General features: G+C 44.4%; 1 protein-coding gene across 4 annotated transcripts in view; it reads left to right on the forward strand.

Annotated features, from left to right (window-relative positions):
* SIK2 (salt inducible kinase 2) overlaps nt 1-14,163 on the forward strand; it is a 31,548-nt gene that overhangs the window by 2,913 nt on the left and 14,472 nt on the right. For 3 of the 4 annotated variants that reach the window (XM_005531113.3, XM_014259859.2, XM_014259860.2), the window contains exons 2-5: nt 3,328-3,444; nt 4,225-4,288; nt 6,837-6,998; nt 13,280-13,404. In XM_005531113.3, coding sequence (XP_005531170.2) covers nt 3,328-3,444; nt 4,225-4,288; nt 6,837-6,998; nt 13,280-13,404 — 468 coding nt within the window. Of the gene's footprint in view, nt 1-1,124; nt 1,278-3,327; nt 3,445-4,224; nt 4,289-6,836; nt 6,999-13,279; nt 13,405-14,163 lie in introns of those variants that run through there. The other variant, XM_014259861.2, reaches the window with a different exon arrangement.

Below are 14,163 nucleotides of genomic sequence, written 5' to 3' on the forward strand. Positions count from 1 at the left end.
AAGCTGGAGAAGATGGAGATTTGCTTCCTGTGGAATAGGATGGGGATGTAATAAGGAAAAGGTTTGGGATAGGTGAAGGTGCTTCTTGGAAAAAGCAGGGAATTTAGGAATCCACCCCTGAAATCCTTAATTAAACCCCTCTAAGGATTAATCCCCTGCTGAGGAACTCCGCTGGCTGCTCCCCAGGTGAAAATAAAACCTGGATGTCCCTGTGGATCCCAGATGTGCTTTCACCTGGCTGCTGTTACAGGGAATTTGTATTTTTCTCTTGAAAAAAATGATGGAAAATAACCCTCCAGCCCCTGATTTGATCTGTGGCACCAGTTCAGGTGTGCTCAGGTATTTGCAAAGTGAGTAACTCCAGCAGAGACAGCAGCTCCCTGTGCTACACAACAAAATACCGAGTTTTTCCAGACTGCAGGAAGCTCTATTTGTTAATTTTAATGCACTTTATCTATTTTAAGAATGCACTGGATGAACAAATCTGAATTTCTGTAACCTGCAGGGACAAAGCTCTGTTTGAATGTGAACTTGTAGCGGGAGGTTGTGTTGTGGTTTTGGTTTTGGTGTTTGCTTTTTGCCTTTGTTTTTCCTTTGGAGAATTAAATGAATAAAAGAAAAACAATGAAAAAGGACAGTTGGAGTGGCTAAGGAGCAGAACTTTCATCTTTTCTCGACAAGCTTTTCATCCTCACTCCTTGGCAGCTGCAATTCCCAAATGTCAGGGGAGGATTGAGCAAACTCCCGTTCCCTGGGCCTTGAGTGGAAGAGGGAAGGAAACTTGTGCAGTTCCTTGTGTTTTTAAATGAGAAGAAACCACGAAAGCTGCAAAAATATCTTGGATTGTAACTCCTTAAGCAGCAAAAACTGGTGACAGGGCGAGATCAGGGAAGGCAGAGGATTCCCTTTCGGTTTTCCTTGTCAGATGAAGGATGTGCTGACATTATATATTGAAATTTGGGATTTTTTTTCTTGTTGCTGTTGTTTGCTTCGAGCTGTTGCCAGTAGTTGCTGGCAGGCTGCATGTTTAGGAACAAAACACACTTTTCAGATAGGAAACTGCTCCATGGCTTGAAGGAGCTTCTCCTCCTCTAAGAATTACATCCCTTTTCCTGTCATCAAGACACAGCTGAGCTCATGGACAAAAAGGAGCTGCTGAATTCCCCGTTCCTCCTCACATCCTTGCGAAGACTTTGCTGGATTTTAAGCATTTTCAAGTGGTTCTTCTCTAAAATCTTCCCTGGTCCTGGCAAGATGAAGATGCAGAATGAACTGAGGTATTTAATCTGCATTTGAGTGGAGGAGCAGAGGTGGCAGCTGCTGCCTCTCCTATAGTTTATACAATTTATGGACACATTTCATGCACACTTGAAGTTGTGCAAGGCTTGCAAAGAGCAAGGGGCTTTTTCCTTCGAGTAGGTTTTTATTTTCTGCGCTCAACAGCAACTTTTTAATAGCCCCAAAAACTCCACATCGTAAGACAAAAGCATGGTTTGATGTAATGCAGTGAGGTTTGTGAGCTAAAAAATCTATTTAAACTGGAAAAGCAGCTCGTTCTCCATTAGTTTGCAGCTCAAGATATTCTTGATTAGTGGTGGAGCTGTGCTCAGAACTGTCCCTGTGGTTACAGCATAAATGGTGCAGCTCATCAGTGATTATTTGCATCTTTTATTATCAAGTTTTATACTTGAAATAAAGTGTAAGTTCCATAGAAGGAACAGGAATAAAAGGAAGAGGTAAGAAATAGGAGAAGAGGCAGGTGATCCACGTTGGATTTTCATTGTTTAGAGCAGTCTCTTCATCATTTAAAACACAGAAACTTCCAAAAAATGACCTGGAATTTTTCAGGTTTTGCCACCTTGAGCATCACTGTTCCCTTCTGCTTCTCAGCTCTGTGTTTTGAAGAAAAAAGGCTGTGGAATAACTCAGGATTATTGAAATTGGAAATTCTGAACTTCTTTTGGTTGTTTTTAATGGCTGTATATATCAGAATTACTATAATTTTGTATTGTTTATATTGATAAAACTGTTTTGCTCAAAATTTTGGACGTTTAAAAAAAAAGTCCCACACCTCTCTTTTGGGAAAACAAAAAAAAAAAAAACAAAAAAAACAACTTTTTGTTTGTTTTGGATAACTCAGCTCTGTGAAAGCACATCCTGCACCTTCAAAACAACCCCAAATTTGCACAAATTTTACAGTTTATTCACCCACAACAGAATCTCAATTTCCTGGGAGTTGGGGAAAGACAAGGGACTTTTAAAGAAGGGAAAATCAGAGTGAACCGAAGTCAATAAATAGTTAGTTGTGGATTCAGGTGGGCCCATAATCAGTGTTGGAGCAGATAATGAGGTTCACCTCCCGTGGATTTCTGTCTCCTGTGCAGCAGCTCTCCCATGTTCAATAGTTTGTGAAATTCTGTTATAATTGGAAGCATTTGTGGGGCTTACATTGTTTCCTCCTTTTTCAGCATTACTAAAGTGACATTCAGGGTGAATAAACACCATTTATACATTCAGAGCTCTTTAGCATTTTTACTCTTTGCATGTGCAGGGGCTGTATTTTCACTTTCTTCTTGGTTTCAATTTTAAACCTCTTCTGTTGGAGCTTTTTAGTCCCCCCAGCATCTATAGTTACCTTCCCTCTGCATTTTATTGGCTGAAAACAAGGTCAGCAGGGCCAGGGTGCGTTTTGTGAACTAATTGAGATGTGTTTCCAAGGTTTGACTGATAAATTTATCTGCAGAGTTTTTTTTCTCTGAAGGGATGAGCTGCAGATACCCTTTTATAACAGCACATGAATTAATTAAACACGTCACAGCTGCAGCTACATGGATCCTCTTGTGTTTGCATTATTTGTGTGGAGCCAACAGTTTTTCTCTTAAAATATCATTTCGTGGGACTCAGATTTGTCACCTTGACTCCAGAAATGGGCACCATTGAGATTTTTAGGAAGATTTTGGTCACTGCAAATGCTGATTTAAGAGCACTGGCCTCCCTCGCCTGCTCAGCGTCTTCCATTCCATGGAAAACCTGGTTTTTCTCATGGAAAACCTGGTTTTTCCTCATGGAAAACCTGGTTTTTCTCATGGAAAACCTGGTTTTTCTCACATGTTGATGTGGGTGAGAGCCGTGCAGCCCCTTAGAGGGACCCCTGACACTTTGAATGCTGCCCTGCTGTATTTTTCAGCCTGGAATTTGTGTTTCAGAACTCCCCTCTGAAAGCTTCCAGTTACCTGGGGCTGCGTTGTTCCCTTTCTTATGAGGGTGAACTCACGAGGAGCACGTTGGGGGTGGTTTTTAAACCTCATTTTTGCTGTTGGTCTGCAGGTGGCAATAAAAATCATTGACAAATCTCAGCTGGATGCTGTGAATCTGGAGAAGATCTACAGGGAGGTGCAGATAATGAAGATGCTCGACCACCCACACATCATAAAACTCTACCAGGTAGGCTTAGAGGGGCTTTTCCCCCCCCTTTTTTATCCCTCTCTTAGTTCTGTTAAATAAAGATGAAGATCCCAGTTAAGACCAGTTCAGCTTTAAATTAATTTTACGTAAAAGAAACTGGCACTTGGTCTTTAAAATATTGATGTGCCAGGTAGAGATGGAGCTTGAGGAGTTAAATTTGCAGCTGCCTTGATAATATCTCCCCCGAGTTCCTTTCTGAATGAATGACACCACACAAAAGTGGCAGAGGATGTTTAAATGAAGTCTGAAGATCAGCAAGATCACCTGAAGGGAGAGTGATGGTTGTGTAGTGCTCACTCCTTCATTGACTGGTTAAAAATGCATTTGATAAATGAGTTTATTTTTCAGATGGCCTCCAAATTGTCTCCCCGGTTTGCTTTGATTTGTGAGCGGGTTCTTGGGACTTTCAGGCCTTCATTTAATAAATAAAATGCAAAATCAAATTCACAAAGGTCTTGCCCACGGACAGGTTCAGCTCATGCTGAATTGTTCCTCTGAGGTTATTGAAATAAACCCAAAATACGTTGAATTTGTTGTCCTGAAGTCTTGAGATGACTTTTTGAAGTGGAGGATTGCTCACTCTGAGTGAAACCTTCGATTATTTTGTTTGCACACTTTGGAAGATTGTGGCAACTCCACGTGCGAGGCAGAACTTCCACAGCTTTAGGAGGGAACCAGATAAATAAGGATCTTTTTGGGTGTTTGTTGGCTTTTTTTGCTCTTCCCCCAAGGCCTCACGTGTGATTTGTGCATCCACAGGTGATGGAGACCAAAAGCATGCTGTACCTCGTGACAGAATTTGCCAAAAACGGGGAGATTTTCGGTAAGCAGGCGAATATTTCCACGTTCAACCTTTTAATGCACTCCTGGTCTCCGTGTAAAGAAGGATCTTTAGGGGCTGTTATTAGAGGTTTATTATTTCTGTGCACTTGCAGAGTTAAAAAACCTTTTAGTTTGAAATTGGATTTCCTCTGTTTCACTTGGTTTCCACTGCCTCTTGTCCTTTTGCTGGGGGGAGCCCGGCTTTGTCTTGGGACAAAAATCCTGCTCCTTTGGCTGTGCATGTAAAATCACTTCTGCCTTCTATTCTCTCCTAATAACATGAAAAAAAAAAAAACCCAAAACCTGCTGTAAGAGGGTGCCACCAGGCTGAGATAAATACAAAAAAATTTATCAGGCAGAGGTGGCTTGATAAATTTTAGTGCCCCCATCCCAATCCCTGTTTGCACTCTGGTTAATGTCCAAGCCCTGGTGCTCCAGGAGGGAGAGGGGTGATCCCAGAATAAATGACCTGTTCTGAGCACACTGAAGGGTTTGGAATCTTTAAATAAGTCCTGACAGGCCAGAGCCATAAAAGCAAACGACAGCTTGGCTTCATTAACTTGTTTGCTGCATTGCTAACAAATGATGGATTAACAGCTCAGAGAGCTGGCTGGTGCTCAGGGGTAATTTAGTTTGTGCCTTTGATATCTGACTTCACCTTGATATCATATGATTTGTCAGTCACTCTGTGCCTGAATGATATTTAGCTTGCAAATATTATGATCTCCCCTTACTGCCAGGCTTTTGTTTGTTCTCGTGCTTTGCCAAGTGAAACCAGCTGAGAGTGTGTGAGGTGGGGTGGGAGCAGCTCCCAGAGATCGGCTTTGACCACAGAGAAAACTTTAAATGAAAATATTGCCAAAGTTACAAAGCCCCTAAATGATATCTGAATCAGAAAGCCCCTAAAACACAGGCTAAGAAAGGCCCCTCATTGGTATTTGAATTAAAAATCCCTTAAAACACTGGTTAACAAAGCCCTCTAAATGATATTTTAATCAAAAACCCCCTAAAATACAAAGCCAACAAAGCCCCCATGATATTTGAATTAAAAATCCCCTAAAACCCAGGCTAACAAAGCCAGGTTTGGAGTTGTGTTGGGCAAGATGCTGCTGCTGCTGGGATCACTGCTGTTACACAACTGGGTGAGAAGATAATGTTAATCACTGGCTAGAAAATCTATATGTATTTGCTGCTCCTTGGCCATTAACTGCATCCTTTGTGGGATGTCAAAGGCAGTCCTGAGCCCATCCCAGCAGCTGATTCCCTGATTTTGTGCTCCTGGAGAGAAGCTCTGGAATTGGCTGTGGAAGCTGCTCCTGTCAAGGCTCACACAGCTGCTGCTCCCCTTGTTTTTGTTCCTGAGGATAAATGGAAGTTTTTGGTTTCAGGGCTGACATTGGGTTTTACAGTGTAATCAAATATGGAAACAAAATGTTCTCTCTGCCTGTGACGCAGTGGAGGGAGAGGTCAGGATGGGCACCTTTGGGGTGCTTGTTTTATTTCCAGAAATTAAAAGAAAAAATACTTCCAGCCATCACACAGCCACTGCTGAGGCTTCAGAGGGAGAAGTGGGATGTGAAGCTTAGTGGAATTAAAGCTTGAAGCATCCAGGATGGTGAAGCAAATTATTCCAAGTGTTCCCCATGAATTGTGTTGTGAAAATATTGGCCAGGTAGCTGTAGAAGAAGGACCAGAGAAGTTTCCTCTTTTTTCCCGATTTTTTTTGAGGGTTGAATGGGAGAACAACAAGCTGGAAACTGCTTTGAGTTCCCTTGTGCTAATTACTTGGGAGAAATTAAATTTCAGTGTTGTTGCTTGCTGCCCAGTCCATTTAATCCTGAATTGTGTAATTTGTGCTGATTGGAGCTCCCAGGCTGTGAAATATTGGTCAGGTAAAGGAAGGAGCAGAGAAAAATTTCCTCTTTTCTTTCCATTTTTTCGAAGAGTTGAGTGGGAGAAAAATGAGCTGAAAACTGCTTTGAGTTCCTTTGTGCTAATTATTGGGAAGAAATCATTGAGTTTCAAGTTTGTTGCCTGAGTCCATTTAAACCTGATTTGCTTGATTTCTGCTGCTTTTATTTCCAAGATCACCAAGAGTTCTGTTATGAAAATATTGTGCAAATATTGACCAGGTAGCTATAAAAGAAGCACCAGAGAAAAAATTCCTTATTTTTTTCCCATTTTTTTGATGGCTGGGAGAACAACAAGCTGGAAGCTGATTTGGGTTCCTTTGTGCTAATTATTGGTGAGATATCACTGAGTTTCAGGATTGTTACTTGCTGTCCAACCTGATTTAAAGCTCTTGGTAGAGTTCTGCTGCTTTTATTTCTGTTGAAATGAAATGAAATGACCAGGTAGCTATAAAACACCCAGAGGAAAATTTCCTTATTTTTTTTTGACTTTAACTTCTTTTTTACTCCATTTTTTCAGAGGGTTGGCTGGGAGATTAAGCAGCTGGGAACCTTTTTTGGGGGAAATCATGAAATGTCAGTGCTGTCCAAAATGATCTAAAGGAGATTTTCTTGATTTGTGGTGATTTTGTTTCCCAGATTACCTGGCCAGCCACGGGCGCCTGAGCGAGCCCGAGGCTCGGCGCAAGTTCTGGCAGATCCTGTCGGCAGTGGAATATTGCCACGGCAGGAAAATCGTGCACAGGGACCTCAAGGCTGAGAACCTCCTGCTGGACAACAACATGAACATCAAAATAGCAGGTACTCCATGCAGAAAAAACTTATTTTTATGTGGTGTTTTGGGTTTTTTTTGTTTAATAAAACCCCTCTCAGGAAATTCGCTCTCGCCGCCCGAGATTCCTTTGTGAGATTGTTTCTTTTCCAAGTTTTTTCATGGTGGGTGTCAAAGTCCATCCAAATTTCCAATATTAACTTCCAGAAAAAGAAAGAAATTGGAGTTATTGACATTTATTTTGGGTGTCTTTAAAGCTGCCAGATGTTCAGGTTAAAACAGAGTTAATCAAATAAACTCCTTTCAACATTAAAAAAAATCCCCTCAAAATGGAAGCTTATTGATTTTTTTTTTCCTTTTTGCATGCATGATTTCACTTTAATTATAAATTTAGACACAGCAGATGTTGCTAGCAATAGAAATCATTTTCATTACAATTCCACAGATCCTTCCATGCTGACTTTAGCCCAGAGAGGCTGGAAATGGGTAAAATAAAGAATACCTTGATTTAGGAGACCTCAGTCTTCAATAACAGGGGAGCAGGAGGGGGAGTGAAGGAAGGAGAGGGAATTTCCCTTTCTCAGGCTGAGAAAATTGAAATGATAAAACATTTCTGATCATTCCTGGATTATTTTACCTTTTTATTTCCCTCCTGGCATTTCTGGGGTGGTGAAGGGGTTTTGTTCCCCAGGTGGGGGGTGTTTCTCCTTTTCTCATTTCTGATTTTATACTTGAATTCCCCTCCAGCAGCTCCTGGCACTCAGAGCACCTGGAGAATCATGGCTGAGAGATAATTTATTCACCAGGCCAGTTGATACTGAAAAAATCCTAAATACAGTCTGGGGGCTGCCAGTCACCCCCTTGCTCTGAGGAGTTGAGCTGAAAGAAGGGAATTTCTTCCTGTTGTTCATCTGTGCTTTCTTTCCTGCCTTCACTGCCACATTTTTGCCCCCTGGTCCCTCTCCACATCCGTGTGCAGCTCTGCAGCTCAGCCTGGCAGAGTTTTCCAGAGCTCCTCGGGGGTCTCAGCTCCTGCATCCAGAGGTTTTCCTGCCCTGGGTGCAAATCCCCTGAGAGAAGCTCACAATCCCCTCCCTCCAGAGCATCTCAGGAGAGCCATGAGCTGCTCTGTCACCGGGAATTTCAGCGCTGGAGCTCTCCAGAGACTCCAGTAAAAGCTCTGAAAATGGGAGTGAGGAGATTCCATCAGCTGCTGCTGCCTCTGCCCTGCCTCAGCTGCTCTCCTGCTCCACTTCTCCAGTGCAGAGAGTTAATTACAGGTGGGCTGGGTGCAAATGAACCCATTAAATGGTTCTCCCGTGGATCTCAGGCTTTATCAGGCTGGTAAGAGCTTCACCAGCCTGGCTGATGAAGGAGCTGGAGGAAAGTTCAGGCTGCTGGAAACTTTGTAGTGATTTGTGCCGAGTCAGTTGTTGAGTTTTTTTCACTGTAAAGGAGACGGATTACGAACTCCACAGAGTTTATCTGGGATTTTTGGAGTTATCTGGTGCTGTGCAGATCCCTGGGAACAGCCTCTTCCAGTCGTTCATCTTCTTCATGGCTCATTTATCAGGCTGGGGAAGGACAGAGGCAGCCAGGATCCCAGCTCTGATAACTGGGATTTTCCTCTGATTTCAGTAGGAATTGAAAAGAGCAGCACAAGAACTGATGAATTACTTTGATAAAGCTCTTCTTGACTTCCAGTGGGCCTCTTGGTTCATACTGCTGCTTCCAAGGCTTTTATTGAAGCTTTTTACTCTTCAAGAGTACAACAGTTTTTAGTCAAATACTGAAACATGCACAAAGTTACCTCTGAGGTTTCCACCTTTGATGCTTGAGGCTGGACTGAAATCCAACAGTTTTGTGTTAATATTGCTCTAAAAGGACGGGGACAGGCAGAATTCAAAGGATTTTTTCTCTCTCACTGACCGGACAGCAAACAGAGGATGAGTAAAGAACTCGAGGTGAGAGCTTTGATAGATTTATTTTCTAGAAGATATGAGGTGGTTGGGAGCAAATCCCTCAAATTTTAGTGTAAGTAGGAAAACTGAAGGTGTTAATGAGATAAAATGTCATTGAGAAGGGGGAAGGTGAGGAATTCCATGATGGGTTTAAAGTGGAATTTGAGCTTAGCACTAGCAAGGCAAACCTCCCTGGTTCTTCCCAAAGCCAAGCAGCTGGATTGGCCACGTCTCCTTTGGATTTGCTGCTTTTTCAGGGCATCTTTTGAGCTCATTTCAGCTCCCTGTGCTCTCCCTGAGAGCGTTCCGAGAGTTCTTTGCTGTGCAGCCAGAAATCCGGGCAGTGAAACCCAAACCCAGCTTGGAATCCAAACCCAGCTCCTCTTTTTGTGTCCTCCAGCCCCAGATTCGGGTGCCTGCAGCATCCTGACGTCTGCAGCAGCCCAGGTAGGCAGAGACTGTTATTTTGAAGGAGGCTGGAGCTGCTGCTGGACAGGGAAATGTGCATTGACGTCAGGAGAGGCTGCTCAGCACTCAGCCCCTGAAGTGGGTCAGGTTTGTTGCTGCCACGCTCGTACCTTGCCTTTATCAGCACCTCTGTGCCCATTATCTCCCAGGCTCACATTTCTTCTCCAACAAAAGCTCCCTGTGGCTCTCTGCAAGCCAGGCAGATTGAGTTCTGCTCGTAATTTTAGGAGAATGGATTAATTATAGCTGCGGAGCTCCTTCTTGGAGGGTGCTGGAGGTAGAAATGAGAGGCTCTGCCGTCCTGCTGGATGCTCAGCAGAAGTTGCAGCAGCTCTGGCAGGGAGCTGCCGTTTCTCAGATTGCAAATGGGGCTGAAATCTCAGTCTGTTTCCATTTTTAACGGGAAAACAGATTCCATTGCCGTGATGTGCGCTCAAAAAAATTATACCTTCGAAATTCAAGATTATTCTAAAGGGGGTAATGGGATTGAGAAACCAAATACCACAACTGTGGAGAGCCAATATTTGCAGATTGCACAAACACAGAGTTTATTCAACTGAGCACAACGCTGCAAATGATGGCCTCTTTTTTGGGGTTTTTTTTTGTGTTTTGGTTTTTTTAACGTGCAGATTCAGGGAAATGTTAAGAAGATCACTCCATTATATAATCCCAGTCCTTTGGTAATGAGCCCAATTTTGGTCCTTTTAGAACACTCTGGCTGGCATGTGTTTGTTTTAAGAGGGCTGGCACATTTTTCCCTGGAACATCAGTGATGTTTCCTCTGGAATGAGACATTTTTGGGTTAAAAATGACCACTTTGGGTCCAGAATGGCTGTGGCAGATCAGCAGTGGCAAAAGAGGAGCAAGGTGCAAGGGGGGAGAAGGAGAGACTCACGATTGCTTTGTGCTTAACAGAATCCTGGCCACTCCAAAAAAGTGGGGCAACTCAACTGACAGCACAGTAATTAAAAATTGAGGAAGCCCCATGGACCAAACACTCAGGATCCTGACTAAATCCTCTTTTTTTTTTTTTCCTTTGAAAGGGTTTTCATGGATGCTCTCCATGCTGGAGTCCTTACAAATTGTTTCCCAGCCATTTGTGTGGGAAGAATAATGGGAACAGAAAGGGGTGACCACAAGAAGTTGTGTACCCTAACAAATAGTGCTGATCTCCCCCAGCCAGGGAATTATTTTGTCCGACAACAGAACAGAATTGGATTTTTTAAAGCTAAGAGCCAGTTGCTGACACTCAGAGCACTGGTTTTAATGGTTGTGTTATATGAAAAAGCCCAGTGCCAGTCAGGTGTCTGGCAGTGCTTTGTGCAGGAATTCAGAAGTGAAGGATTCTGGTGTTTCATCCGTCATAAAGAGGGAAGAAATTGAAGTTTTAGAGGTGCAGGCCTAAGGCAGAACGGGGAAATCATTTTCCAGGTGTAGCAGACAAGAAATTCCCACTCGCTGTGGCTCAGCCTCCTTGGCTGCTCCTTCTGGTAGCAATTCACAGCCTCTCATTCATGAATTTGCCTAATAAAGCTCAATCGTCTGTGCTGTCACAAGACCATCAGAGCCAGCCAAGAGCTGCTCTTCCACCCAGTTAAGCACTGCAAGTTCTGCAGTTCTCTTGCTCAGAGAGGCCAGGAGCAGCTCCAGGATGTCCTTGCTCCCAAAGTCCTTTTGGTGCCCAGAAATAAAACTCTGAAATTGATCATCTAAAGATAATAATAGCATAAACCTGAGGCTTCTCTTATATTGGCTCTGTTCTTTTTTGCTGCTCAGGTTTCTTCATGTTTCTTTTTGGTGATTTCTTCAAAGAGGTAACTTTAAATCCCAATCTGGGCAGGCAAAGAATTTCACCTTTTTTTAGGATTTGAAAGCCTTGTGCTCCCAAGCAGGTCACGCTTTCTTTATTAGCTGTGCTTACAAATAAATGTTCTTGTACTTGTGAATCTGATACAAAGATTTATGAGGGTGGCACCCGAGTGAGAGCTGCAGTTCAGAGATAAAAACCTGATGTTTATCTGCAGCACTGTGAGGATGTTGAGAACCTGACAAATCCGAGATAAGTGAGGGGAGAAATCAGATTTAACGACACCTACACGGAGTGGCAGAATGCTTCTGTGGAGAGGAGAAACAGCTCCGTGTCTCCCAAAGCATTGTCACGGTTGCCAAGCCAATTCTGTGTGAAGAAAAGTCTTCTCAAAGAGAATAATGATTAAAAAAAAAAATATTCACAACAGCAGTCTGGCTGTGATAGGGAAAAAAGGGAAAAGGTGACACAGCGATGGGGTAGATTCTGTGGTTCTCCCTGTGTTATTCCACTGAAGGTGTTGCAGAACTGCAGGAGGGTGAGAGGAGGGGCAGCAGGGATGTTCCATCCTGTTCCATCCCGTGGTTCCTGGAGAGGTTTGGAATCTGAGCCGGCCTTGGCCGCTGGCAGCCCTGGGCTCGGTGACGTCCCTGGGCCCCGGTGGCGTCACCGTCCCTGCCCGTCAGGGCTCGGCTGGGACCTGACCTTCACAGCAGCCCTGGCAGCCAGCCCAGCTGGGAGCAGCCAGGGATCAACCCTTTGATGGTGCCCAGGTCCCAAAAGTTCACCCTGCAGGGTATCGGGTGTGCTGACCCTGATCCCGCTGGGACATCGGGGGTTCCGCACGTACCGGGGATTGTGGGGAGGGTGAGATGTTCGTTCTCGCCTCCAAAATCCTCTGCGCTCCTGGTGTTCCCAAAACTGCTTCATTTTGAGTGATCTTGCAGGTAGAATTCCTTTAAAGGGCTGCTGGAGCTCCTGCTGGGAAAGCAGCCCCCGTTCCTTCCCCACAGAGCTCGGTGTCAGCAGGCAGCTGCAGCTCTGCTCTGCTGCTCCAAACCAGCTCCAGGCTGACTTTTTTCCGAGGCTTTGTTAAATCTCTCTCTGTTTGTCTGACTCTGAGGGCTCTCTAGTGGTTTTCTGGCTCCTCTGAGCAGCACAGGCAACACAAACGGGGTGAACGGGGTGGTTCAGCAGAGCCTGTGGTAACCACAGCGTTTATCAGCTCTGCTATCTGCTGGTCAGCATTCCCGACATCGCTGGGAACATCCAGGGCTGGATCAACAGCCTGAGCCCTGTTTGTCACCTCTCACTGCATCCCTGGGGACATCCAGGGCTGGATCAACAGCCTGAGCCCTGTTTGTCACCTCTCACTGCATCCCTGGGGACATCCAGGGCCGGATCACCCTGAGCCCTGTTTGTCACCTCTGTCACAGCAGCACCAGGAGCTGCCCAGCCCGAGGGGAGAAGCACCAGCCTCTGTCTCCAAGCCCGTTGCTTTTGCTTCTCACCCCTGAATTATATGAATTATTATTATAAATATCAGACCACAGCTGGTCCTATTGCCACAAAAAGCAACATTTTGAAGAATTTTTTTGTTTGTGGGCTGGTAATTGCAAGGGCTGCAGACAGTCCCAGTAGCAGTGTCCTTCCCAGCAGAAATCCTCCTGGTTTCCCGTGCCTGTTGCTCTTGGCACAGCTCCTTCCTCCCAGCTCCAAAGCTTGTCAAAATTTGTGTATTCAAGGCTAGAAAGCACCTAAGGAAAAGCCAGGAAATCTCAGATTATCTCTTGGCAAGTCAATAACCTCGTTTATCTGCTGCTTTGTTGAATTTTAATGGTGGCTGTTTACAAGTTTACTCAAAACTCCTCCAGGTTGTGAAGGTTTTCAGGTGTTTTTAACAATTCCACAATATGAAAAAGGCAACAGAGGACACCCAGCATCCCAATATTTTTAGTGGAGGTCCCCACAAAAGGATTTGGGATGGAATCACAGTGGGGCCATGCATATATAATTATTCATTGTGGTGCAGTGGAAGCTTGGAGTGACTTTTCCCTTTATTTTTTTCCCACAGATTTTGGCTTTGGGAATTTCTATAAGAGCGGGGAGCCTCTGACAACGTGGTGTGGGAGCCCCCCTTATGCAGCCCCAGAAGTCTTTGAAGGCCAGCAGTACGAGGGACCCCAGCTGGACATTTGGGTACCTTTATCCTTTATTTTAACTTCATTCCAGTCAACTTCTGGGAAGCTGGAACCAATATTTGGTTTTTCTTAAGGTGCAGATCTGGAATATTTGATTTTTCCGAAGCTGCAGGTCTGGAATCTTTGATTTTCTTTTAAGCTGCAGCCGAGTTGTTCCTGTTCAGGTTTATTTCTTGAGTGCCATAAAAACCTTTCCCACTGCATGGAATTGGGGTTCCCTGTCAAAAAGTGCACAGCAGGTGGATCTCAGAGGGGAGCAAACCCCTCCCAAGGTTCCCTGGCTGAATGAGCAAAATTTGCTTTTTTTCCTGTTCCTTTTGGTGTTTTCTGGGCTAAGTGGGAGTGGAGCCTTGCTGAGGTTAGGGAGGCTCTGAAGCACAGAAACCCACAGAGAGGGAACTGCTCTGCTCTGCTCTTGGAGCTGGAAATGAGCTCGGCTGTGCCCCAAAACCCTCCAGGAGCAGCTGCCTGATGTGGAGTTGGTGTTTCCATGTGGATTATTCCAGTTGAGGAGGGGAGAGAGGGCGATCCCTGCTCTGATTCCTGCAGTGGGGAATGCAGAAATTCTCTGCACCCTCCAGAGCCTGCTTTTCACTCCTGATTTGGGGTTTGATTTTAATGTTCTGATTTTATTTGCATTTTTTGATTCACATCTTAAGGATGATTTGGCAGCCTCAGGTTTGCATGCATCACCCCAGGGTGACTTTTTGGCCAGGGCAGCTCATGAAAAGCCACCTTTGGGCTGCTCAGTTAATTT

This window comes from Pseudopodoces humilis, chromosome 25, assembly GCF_049639895.1.
Source record: "Pseudopodoces humilis isolate 2021_Gansu_Grassland_sample_001 chromosome 25, ASM4963989v1, whole genome shotgun sequence".
NCBI classification, from domain to species: Eukaryota; Metazoa; Chordata; class Aves; order Passeriformes; family Paridae; genus Pseudopodoces; species Pseudopodoces humilis.